Raw genomic sequence first — 12,526 nt, 5'->3', positions numbered from 1 at the left:
AATTGGCTAGATCATTTCCAATTCCTTGTCCGGCATTCTTTCTTGAAGTGTTTGGATCCCGAATCGTGCCTCCGGCACCTTTATTTTGTATTTCATCACACATGATAACCACAATAAAAACCACACACATAATGATGCTAATGAAATACACATCAGCATTAACCAAACACTACTGGATGCTTTCACACAAGACACGATTCAGTGTCACACATACAGTTATCATAATCATAGAGATCGGCTAACATTAGACAAGCTTTGCACGACATTGCGTGAAACCAAATTTTTTAAGGCCTCAATTTGTATTTGTGACTGGGTCACCAGTCACCACAGTCATAAATATAACTACTTAATGTAGTGTTATGACTTAGTGCAATCGTTAGCGTATAAACCTGCACTGTCGAACTCTGTATGTTTGTCAAATCAAACACCTTTTAACAGTCTAATTTTCAAGCCATTATTTTCGTGGGTTATCAGTTTCAGCAATTTATTACACCATCTTGTTTTGATGTGTAGAAGGTTGTAAGTTCGAATCACGCTCAAATGTAGCAAATCTTTTTATTTGTAAATATAATCAAAAGAGTTAGATTATTATTTTTTATTGAATTAATTGGTCTAAATATATATTTTTTTTATTTCTGATGCTTTGCTGTCTCATGTTCATCATTGTATTGACTTTTTTATTTGCTCTTATATTTCATCTTATCATCCTTTTTTTCATTTGAAATCTGTCTGTATCACCTATAATCCGCAACCAACTGCCAACAATGACTGCTCTTCGTGTAGTATTGTGGCAGTTCTTGGTAACCAGTGATGGCGAGAAATTACAGTTTGCTTTTAGTGCTGAACCTGAATTTTTTCCTGTATTGAGTTTGCTGGTAAGGTTAGCTTTAATCGCTGTGAACAAATCAATCATGATTTTAGTTCTGCTGTTCTCTCAGATACATTGCACATCACGAGGTTGTGGTTAGGTTAAAACATGAGTTTACATTCAGGGTTACAAGATGGGTTTCTGCTACATTAGAGTCATTGGTCACTTAAAATCACCTCTCGACAGAGCATCTCACAATGCCCACTTCCACATTGCTCCGCGTTATGCATTAACAGCAGTTACGAAGTGACCTGCAGTGTTTGTGTGTCACCAGTAACAGAGCAGTAGCCAGCAGCCAATGGGGCAACGCTGTAGCAGCAAGCGATAGACGTCGACTATCAAGTAATTTTAATCAGACAATATGCTTTCAGGCTGAACTTGCTCAGGCTTTTTTGTGCCTTGCAGCACATATGCTAAACTCTTCCGTGGCTGCCTGTGTAGGTACTGCTGTATCAGCTGTCTTCATACCTCGCCAGACTGGCTCGGTTCACAGCATTGTCATGGCTGTGTTGTGTTTTGCCTGTGGCTGGCGCTGCAACAATCCACGTCTTACCCTGCACATTTTTGATCGAATATGGTTGGTGCACTACAGTGTGGTGAGTAGCAATCTATCGTTTTTGTTATATTGTTGCTATTTCATCCTGGACTTTAAATTTTAGGGTAGGATTCATCTCGTACATAAATACAGACATATATAGTTACTGACCTACTTAATTACAAATGTACATAATTACAGGCATTTAAACATGTGTTTTGAATGTTAAGGCTGGATGTAACAGAAAATGTAAACATTTGTTTAAAAAATCATTACAGACATATTTATTAATATACAAATCTAAAATTTTGCATGTGTAAAGGAAAAAGAGCTATGTCCTGAGAAGGTTATAAGACCACTGAACTACAGTTGTTGGTGCAAATTGTATCATTAACAGAGTTTTTAATTTCCACACCCAAAATTAACCTTTTTTTTCTGCATACAACCATCTAAAAATCAGAATGTAATTGCAGGATCTCGTATTTTTTTAGTTCCAAGGAAAGAGCTACACATTGCAAACAGTTAGATTTTCTTCTCATACTTCTACATGTAATAATCTTACCTCAATTTTAAAATCCTCCATACTAATACTCCTCATCCTCCAGGTCACTCTTCTCTCCTCTTCGAATCTTCCTGGCTTGTATTTGCAGATGAGACACTGATCTGTTAGCTGTCTTGACCCTACTCTCGTGAATGGTGTGAAATGCTTTTCTTGTAAACACACCAGGATCTATACCAGCTCTCTTGAGCACTTCAATTCTGCCATTATTTCCATTATTGTAACGTAAAACTGCATCATAGACACATATTTGAGTACTTAAAGTCCACAGAATGTCCTTTTGAGCATCTGATTCAAATTAAATTACTGAGGCTTTCATTTGCATTTTGTGTCTTTCCATGAAGACACTTCCTCAATAGATCAGGGTTTGCAAGAAACCAGAATGTGAGGTTAGTTGCATTTATAACAGGTTTTGGTAATGAGTGTTTATGTGAATGTGTCTAATTTCTGTTGTCGAACTTACACGAATTGTCTTTTGGACACAGATTGTGCATTGGTGTTTGAGAAGTGGATAGTTTGTGGAAAAAGATTACCCACACAGCACACTTCATTGCCTCTGAATTATGTGTGTTTTCCTGATAGCTCTCCCATAAAATAATGGAAGAGAATCAGTTTCTTTTAGAATAAGCCTGCCTTTTCCTCCTAGTGGTTTTCCATCGTCAAGTACTTCACCTTTCTTGTCGTTCAGCAAACAATGAAACCTACCACCAAGCTTCTTTTGGATGTGGCCAACACCTTCCAACTTTTCTATTGTATTGTACAGATTTTTATCTGTTACAGCTTTGAACGAAGAGGAGTCCCCATCGCCAAGGTATTTAGTATATCTAACACCATACTGGTCCTCAGACCGGAGAACATCTGCACAACTGCAGCAGCCTCCATGCCCCCACTTGAACCACTATAATTTTTAGAGCATGCTACTGCATGATTTTCTTACAGCAGTTTTTCACTGCCTTCATTCTGTGACATTTTCCTTGTTGCACACTGGTGGCAGTGTTTAGACATAATTTCTACATCTAAAACTTTACCTGAGTCAATACCAATAAGAGATGCAACTCCAGACAGATATGTGTGGCCCCTTTTCATCCAGGTCCCATCTTCAGACACACGCAGGTCAGTAACATTTGTAGGAGATTCACAGTCATGAATATCTACCCCAGAATCTATTTCTGTTGGGTTTATTTCCATCTACTAGTTTCTTCTTAGAAACTTTGGCAGTATCACATACAGCATCAGATATTTCTTTATTTATTTTTTCAAACCTTGCATGGGGTGGAGGCATGTTCAGAAAACCACACATTAAATTACCTCCTTTCCTGCCCTGTCCACAGCATCTCAGAGCATATGCTAATCTAAAATTGCTTTCCTAGGTACCAGTGTCAGTGTTTTGTGGAGGAAGAAAATGAAAATTCATAGCCACACGAATTACAAATTAATTTAAAATCCCAACCTATTCCCACTCTTCTTTCTTCAACAACAATCATGCATTCTGTATTTTTACAACTAACACATGAACATGAAAACTTTATAGCCTGGCAGAGAAGCTCTAAATCAGTAGGTCTGAATCCAGTGTAATCCATATCACATCATTCACGCACCTGTACAATTCTCCTGTCCCAAGTTTCAATGCTGAAGCTGAAAGCTTATGTTCTTCATTACAAGCTGCTTTCTCTTTTTTGTTGTTAAACCGATTTCCATAAAACCTCTGTTTCCTAAACAGGTTTTCCACGACCCATTATTCATAAATCTTGACTTCCACGTAAAGGTTTGCGAATTCAACCTTCCACCTAGTAATGTGTGTTAGTGTTGTCAAAACGTAAATAAAACCACATGCAAGGAAGTTTTCAGCCAGAGATATAGATGTCAGGCAAAGATATCTAAAGAAAGCCTTCACACTGACAAAAATTCCACTGAAGCAAGCAGTTTCCAAAATGTCGGAAAAAGTGGGGCGGCCGCCAGTGCGGAGTTAATCAGTTTAACAATTTAAAAGCATTTCTGAAGCTGTTATCATGATAAAATTCTCACACAACATAGATTAAACTGTGTAGATTAAGAAAATAATATTTTTGAAAATCGATTATTTGGGCCAAAATCCATTACATCCCACCTGAACATATGTTCACAGTGCTTACATCAGAGAATTCTGTTATATTATAAAATAGGTTTTCAGCCAACTAGCTATAGAATTTTCTTTTAAATAATTTCCAAGACATGGACCATGCTAAGGGTGATAATTTATTAAAGATTTTTAGGAAGCTCACTCTGGGTGAGTGGGCTGTTTTTACCAATCTGTGTCTTGGAATATGGATTTTAGTTTTGTCTCTCATGTAGCGTTGGTGACTGATATCTTCTCTTAAATGAAATTCTTTTACGTTCAGTTTAACATATAGCAAAGATACATATGTTGCACAAGCTCACACTTGTGAGTGTTTCAAATGTTCTAAACAGAAGTTGACAGTGATCTCTTGGCCAACCACACACATTTATCGTGTTCTTTTTTTATTCTTCCCCAAATAATTAATATGTGAAGAGTGACCCCGTACTGTCAGTCCCTAAGAAATGTGAAACTGGACAGTCCAAAATTGTCAGTCTTGGATATTCAGAACTGACTAATTTCCAAATTAGGTATGTTACCTTTGATATTCTGTGGCAAATGTGATTGATATGTTCTCAGATGTCAACTTTGGGTCCACATGAAATTCTAAAAGTTTGTCTGATTAATTCTCTATAACATTATATAGCCATAACAGGAGCTGATGATCTAATGTGGTTTACACAGAAGTTTGTTGAAGGAGAACCATTTCACAATAGCATCTAATGATTCCAGTGGCATCTGTTTTACTGGTAATACCAGTGTGTCTTGATGGTGGTAATTATCTTTCTGTCGTTTGCATAGTAGAATACAAAATAGGGAACATGACGTGGGAGATCATCGACTGCAGTTATGAAAAAGAATGGTCCAAGAACTAATAACAGTCTCGACTACTACCATCAGAGAATGTTTGTTACTCAACAAGACATATTGTTCTCTGTTTATTAAGTATGAAGCAATTACTTTATTGGTGTGTTTTGTGCCTCATAAAATTTAAGCTTCTCGAGCAATATTTCATTAGGTATACAATCAAAAGGTTTTTTCCTTAGATCATGTAAAACAGGTGATCCTTATTCTTATTTTGAAAAACTGTGATTGTCTGGTGTATAACATTAAAAACTAGTGAAATATTTTTTTCCCCTCATCTGTGACTGCTATAAATTTGCTTCTTCACCAACACAGGTTTTACTGAACACAAATTACAACTGAATCACAAAAAGTAACAGTACTTGACTCTTCTGGAAATACACAAAACAAAAGACTTAATGGCACAGATACCTCATGATCAATACATTCTCTAAATGTTTGTTGAATAACTGACATGTCAGTACTAGAGAAAACTGTTTGTATGTAAGTTCAAATGGGGAAAAATCAGACATGAACAGTGATCTTGGTGCATCTATATGCTACCATTTGTTCACTGGAAACACAAAGGTCAGTTGAACAGTGAGCGAAGACACTCCCTAGTTAGGCATGCAGATCCATACATTAACCAAACATTGTCGGTAGGTGACAATAAAATCCAAATCACAGTCCGGGGGGGGGGGGGGGGGGGGGGGGGGACAGTGTTGTCATTAGTAGGCACACAGCAGAGCTTGCTCTAAACATGTGAGACCATGGCAGTTTGCAGCTGCTGCTAAGTGACCCAGCACCAGCAGCTGTATCCTTTCATGCCTCACCTAGTGACCTCACTGGATGTAAGCATAATTATGATGACTGATTCATTTATACATCTAATGGGATTACAAGATTTCCCTTCTCGAATTAAGCCATAGGGTCAGAACCATCTTATCTGGTGTGGAGGGATGATGAAGTAGGTGTGGCCTGCTACAATGGGTGGTGTGTGACTTCGGCTTCCTTGGACTTGGCACCAGAGAGGTAGGAGGCAACAGAGGTGCAGACTCCCAAATTGCTGCTGGTTAGGAGGCGGGTGTGGTCCGATATGTGACCTGGCACAGACTGTGGGGCCTCCTGCATATTGTCTGGGTTCAGATCTGACAGTTGGAGAAGCCTGAAAGCTGTTGCTGGAGTTGTTGTCTTGTAAATAAGCCCCACATAAGCTGTTAATAGCCTTGAAGGTGGGTGAGGCAGGCTGTCCGTGCCAGTGTGACAGATCCAGTTGCAGATCTTGCCCCGGATCAGTGCAAACAGAGCTGATTCTGATGCTGATGAAGGATCCCTTGAGATGTGGCTACCAGGACCAGTTGGTGCCCCTACTGGGCAGTAATGGAGCCATGTATCCAGCCAGGCATATGTCTGAAAATGCATGCCCAGACAAGGTTGCCCTCTCTAAGAGGTGTAACTACATCCTGCAGTTGTAGTGGCAGCAATAGATCTAGCAAGGAATGATGATAGCAGGGCATCCATACAATAGTTCTGCTTGGCTTCAGTTGTGGATCACTGTTTACTGTAAAAGGATAAAAAGGAAAGCAGTGCAGAATCATTGGATTTGGATGTCAATAGTTTTTCCATCTGTTCAGAGGGAGGGTGAAGTGGAGGTGCAGTAATATGTTTGATTGCATTTTGGGTGCAAAACTGTTGAAAACCAGTGGAAACAACTGCAGTTAGTTATCAGTGAGCAGAGTTCATTGGTCCCCCTCAGAAGAAAAAACACTGGGCATGGTCTTTAGTGGCATTCTCTACCATAGTCTGTTGAATTTTGATTATATATAGCAAATGAGAGTATGTGTTTATTAAACTCAACTACATGCCCACATGAAATGGACCTGTGTAGTCCGCATACACTTGACCCCATAGCTAGGTAGGTGTAGCCCACAGCTGGTAGGGTTGGGGGCAGTGCAACTCACTGCAACGGCCAAGCTTGGTACTGTTAAGACGCATACAATATCCTCACTGACCTGTGTCCAGTACACATGTCACCAGGTCAGAGTCTGCTTTCTGGAAATGCCCTTGTGGGACTGATGCAGATTTCACAATATAGTGGAGCTTAGAACTTCTGAAATCACCACATGACACTGGCAGTAATCTTCATTCAGTAGTAGGACAGCTTTACAAAGGTAGGCATGTTGTCATGAAAAGAAACAATGGAATTCTGTGCTTAGCTAAAAGCAAACATCATGTGTGCCAATCCTTGCAATGGGTTCCAAATCATTGTGTTTACTACTGAAGTCTGAAAGCTTTTGTGGTTTTCTTGAATCTGACTTTGTGTTGCTGGACAGTATCTGCAGATATTGTACTGAGTCATGAGGCGTACTTTACAAGTTGACGTGTCACCTATCTTGATAACAAAGCACCTTGTCTAAGGAGTAAGTTCACCAGGTGGTTTACTACTTTCTTTTATGCTTGTGAGAGCATTGTTCAGAACATCATTCTTATGAATGGCTTTTTGTGTTGTGTTATGTCTTTTGCAGCTACTGTTAATGTTATTAATGTTGCTGGATGTTACACCACTTGCATTACACTGCAGTTAAAATCTTTATGAAATAAGGTATTCATCACTGTGTAATATGGACATTGTTCTTCATCAACATTACCACAGAAAATCATGTTACAAACAAACAGAATTGTGGGGCACTTACAGGTTTTGTATTAATGCTTTATAATCATCTTTCTCCTGTCTCTAGATTTTTATATTGAACATATTTTATATCTTAACAGTCCCTATCATTCTCATCACTTAAATGGCAGTAACATTAGCATACTTTGTGAAATCATTATATATTTTCAAATTTGTTCAATTCCTAATATAGCTGCTTGGAACATCATCTAAAATCACCCCTTCTGATGTTACAATTTATTTCTCATAGCATATCTTTGGCAGCAGCTATTATATTTGGTTATTTCATTAGTTTTGCATTATATTAACTGCTTAAGTCTAGCATTAGCTGAAGCACTGTTAAATTTTAAATGCAATGTTATGTTGTTGCAATGATGCACTTTTTGTTTTGTTTTTGCCCCAGGGAACTGAAGAAGGTATTTCACAGTTATCAAAACGAAGCAACGATGAAAGACAAACATGTACCTGGAATTTTCCTCTAGAAATTACTTTTAAAAGCACGAATCCCTTTGGCTGTGGGTAACTAATTACTTTTTTATGATTGATTGCTACAGAGTTTCCATTGCCAAATGCTGTGTAATTGCATATTTTTTGCAGGGCCACAATTAGTTATTAGTGTTTATGGACTTGACCTATTTGGAAATGATATTGTGAGAGGGTATGGTCTTTGCCATCTACCTATAGCTCCAGGACATTACAAGAAAGTGTATGTATTCACATTCATATTTCTCCCAGGATTATATTATTTTATATCTTTATTATACAGTTTTGACAAATTATGACCATTGTGAGAAACAGTACTGCAAAGAAGCCCTGACTCAGAACCTAAAATTGAGTATCAAATTTTGGCTTTTGCTAAAAGGAGGAACCAACAACAAAAAACTGATGGCAAGTCATGAAGTATGAAAAATGAGGGAATTCACTGTAATCAAATTATATATTTGCCAGTTGTTGAAGTATTAGATCATATTTTTGATAACAGAATTTTCTGGCAGAACATAAATAATTTAGGAGTAAAGGTGACAACTCACAGATTAGTAGAGGTGTTCAATACACTGCGCCAGGATTGCAGTTCTGCGTCTTGACTGTGGCTAGGGGTTGTGCCTGGTGGAGAGAACGAGGGAAGAAAGGAGGCAAGAGGAAGGGTTGGTCCTGCCTCTGATGGGATAGGATGAGTCTGTAATGGGATAGGAGTAGGTTGTGCTGCGTGAGTGTATCGGACAGGTCTTGCACCTGGGTCTTCCACAGGTGTATGATCTATGTGGCAAAGCATTGGGAGTGGTTGTGGCATAAGGATAGACAAGGATTAGGTGTCGGTGGAATACTAATTTAGAAAAGGTGGGAGTATCGTGGATAGGATGTTCCTCATTTCTGGGCACAATGATAAATAGTTGAAAGCCTGGCGAGGGATTTGATTCAATTGGTCCGGTCCAGGATGATACTAGGTGATGAGTCCTTTGCATCTGGTTGTTGGGGGATTAGGGGTTTACAAGGAAATGGCATGGGAAGTCTCTGGTCTAGGTGTGGAGGTAGTGCCTGTCTGTGGAGGCCTTAGTGAGACTGTCGGCACACTGGACAAGGGAATTCTAGTCACTGCAGATGCACTGCCTACACATCGCCAGACTTTAATCGTCACTCTGTTATTCTCAACTCATAATTTAATCATTGTCTTTGTAACTTATCAGCAAGTGGAGTCGTACCATGTAATATAAATATAAAATAACTCTTTATGCAAAGTTTGCAGAATTGTGCACAATCTCGTGCACAAAGATCGCTGTTGTTGATTGGCTTGTTTAACAAATATAGTTGAGTTTGTATTTTGTAAACTTTTGCTAGCTGACTGCGCAACATTGGATACTTCCCATACAATATTATGAAATTTGTGTTGGAGCAAATTGATGTTTTCGACGAGTGAACATCATTTATTTTTCACAGTTTGTCCGAAATATCTTTAACAGTTAGGCATTCACCTATGCATAGCAAAAGCTTCACATTGAGCAACAAAACAAACCTTTAGTTTTAAGCATAACAAGTATAACAACAAATGAAAGGACATCAGACATCCATTACACACCAACATCAAAGTATGACAATAAATGGAAGCACGTCAGACATTCATTACACACCAACATCAATCAACAAATTAAGAGTTTCTATTGAGTTACAATCTTCAAAGAATATTAACATTTATAACAGTATAGGAAATGCGGTACTTTTACACAATTTAATTTTTTTTAAAAAGGAACACACCCCCATATGACTGTTTTATTGTTTATTTAAGTACAACCCAAGTTTTGGCCTTTTGTGCTATTTTCAAGTATTTGATTTTACTTCTTTAACATATCATGATCTGATCATGTAAGTGTAGAAAATTTGTGGAATGTTTTCAAAGAGATAGTATTGACAGCAATTGAGATATATATACCACATAAATTAATAAGTGATGGTACTGATCCACCATGGTACACAAAACGGGTCAGATCGTTTCTGCAGAAGCAAAGAAAAAAACATGCCAAATTAAAAAGAACGCAAAATCCCCAAGCTTGGCAAAGTTTTACAGAAGTTCGAAATATGGCGCGTACTTCAGTGCAAGATGCTTTTAATAATTTCCACAACGAAATTCTGTCTCAAAATCTGGCAGAAAACCCAAAGAGATTCTGGTCATACATAAAGCACACCCGTGGCAAGACGCAATCAACACCTTCACTGCGTGATAACAATGGTTAAATCACTTATGACAGTGCCACTAAAGAATAGTTATTAAACATGGTTTTCCGAAACTCCTTCATCAAAGAAGATGAAGTAAATATTCCTGAATTCCAATCAAGAACAACTGCCAAGATGAGAAAAATAGAAGTTGATATCCTCGGTGCAACAAAGCAGCTTAAATCACTTAATAAAGGCAAGGCCCTCGGTCCAGATTTTATACCAGTCTGGTTTCTGTCAGAGTATACTGATAAAATAGCTCCATATTTAGCAACTTTATACGACCACTCGATCACAGAAAGATCCACACCTAAAGACTGGAAAATTGCTCAAGTCACACCAATACCCAAAAAGGGAAGTAGGAGTAATCCGTTGAATTACAGGCCTATATCACTGACGTCGATTTGCAGTAGGGTTTTGGAACATATACTGTATTCGAACATTATGAAGTACCTCGAAGAAAATGATTTATTGACACATATTCAGCACGGTTTCAGAAAATATCATTCCTGTGAAACACAACTAGCTCTTTATAATCATGATTCCATATTTTTAGATTTCCAGAAGGCTTTTGACACTGTTCCTCACAAGTGTCTTCTAACCAAACTGCGTGCCTACAGAGTATCACCTAAGTTGTGCCTGGATTCGTGATTTCCTGTCAGAAAGGTCACAGTTTGTAGTAATAGACAGAAAGTCATCGAGTAAAACAGAAGCAATATCTGGCGTTCCCCAAGGAAGTGTTTTAGGCCCTTTGCTGTTCCTGATCTGTATTAACGACATAGGAGGCAACCTGAGTAGCCGTCTTAGATTGTTTGCAGATGATGCTGTCATTTACCATCTGTAAAGAAATCAGATGATCAAAACGACTAGCAAAATTATTTAGATAAGATATCTGTATGGTGCGAAAAGTGCCAATTGACCCTGAATAAACAAAAGTGTGAAGTTATTCACATGAGTACTAAAAGAAATCAGCTAAATTTCGATTACACGTAAGTCACACAAATCTGAAGGCTGTAAATTCAGGTAAATACTTAGGGATTACAATTACAAATAACCTGAGGTGGAACAATCACATAGATAATATTGTGGGTAGGGCAAACCAAAGACTGTTATTCATTGGCAGGACATTTAGAAGTTGCAACAGGTCTACTAAACAGACTGCTTACACAACGCTTGTCCGCCCTGTTCTGGAGCAGACATCGAAAAAGTACAAAGAAGGGCAGCTCATTTTGTATTATCGCGAAATGGGGGAGATATTGTCACAGACATGATACGTGTATTGGAGTGGTGATCATTAAAACAAAGGCATTTTTCATTGAAACGGGATCTTCTCATGAAATTTCATTCACCAGTTTTCTCCTCCGATTGCAAAAACATTCTGTTGCCACCCACCTACATAGGGAGAAATGATCATCACGATGAAATAAGAGAAATCAGGGCTCACGCAGAAAAATTTAAGTGCTTGTTTTTCCTGCGTGCCGTTCAAGAGTGGAACGGTAGAGATACAGCATGCAGGTGGTCCATTGAACCATCTGCCAGGCACTTTATTGTGGATAGCAGACTAATCACGTAGACGTATATTGCAGGACACTTATCATGTTGTCAAGCTCAAAATTGGACATAAATTAAGAAAAATATTGGTTCCCCATGAAATGTAGATTAAGAACAGTGTGGAGTCTATAACACTTACTTTGAGAACTGCATGTATCACTTCGGTTTTACTATATGACTTCCTGTCAGTTACTACAAGCTGTGTCCTTTCTGATAGGAAATCACAAATCCAGTCACGCAACTGTGATGATACTCCGCAGACATACAAGTTGATAGAAGCCGCTTGTGAAGAACATGGTCAAAAACCTACTGAAAATACAGATATAAGGAATTAACTGGAGATCCACCATTGATAGCACTCATTACATTTGTGAATAAAAAGCCAGTTGTGTTTCACAAGAATGATATTGTATGAATTTCTGCTGGTTATGTATTAACAGATAATTTCTATAATTCAACACATACATCTGTTACTCTTTTTAGTTCACTGATTTGACCTGTGGAACTTTCATATCTTTAGGTATGGATCTGTTGAAGAGGGAGCAGTTGTATTTAATTGCTAAAAGTGTTTTTTGAGTAATGCAGTGGGCTTTCTAATGTGACATGTAGCATGTTCTGTAAATACAGTGAACAGCAGTTTCCGGTAAAAATATTTTGTCTATTTTAGGTGATCTGAATGTTTTGATTACCTGTGTATT

General features: G+C 38.2%; 1 protein-coding gene across 2 annotated transcripts in view; it reads left to right on the top strand.

Annotated features, from left to right (window-relative positions):
• Positions 1–12,526, top strand: part of LOC124616194 (B9 domain-containing protein 1) — a 55,566-nt gene that overhangs the window by 36,632 nt on the left and 6,408 nt on the right. The window contains exons 2-4 of one of the 2 annotated variants that reach the window (XM_047144493.1): positions 1,310–1,464; positions 7,975–8,086; positions 8,169–8,277. In XM_047144493.1, the coding sequence (XP_047000449.1) occupies positions 1,369–1,464; positions 7,975–8,086; positions 8,169–8,277 (317 nt within the window). In that variant the 5' untranslated portion in view covers positions 1,310–1,368. The remainder of the gene's footprint in view (positions 1–1,309; positions 1,465–7,974; positions 8,087–8,168; positions 8,278–12,526) is intronic. The other variant, XM_047144492.1, reaches the window with a different exon arrangement.

This window comes from Schistocerca americana, chromosome 5 (genome assembly GCF_021461395.2).
Source record: "Schistocerca americana isolate TAMUIC-IGC-003095 chromosome 5, iqSchAmer2.1, whole genome shotgun sequence".
Taxonomy (NCBI): domain Eukaryota; kingdom Metazoa; phylum Arthropoda; class Insecta; order Orthoptera; family Acrididae; genus Schistocerca; species Schistocerca americana.
This window is presented reverse-complemented; position numbering and strand designations above follow the sequence as displayed.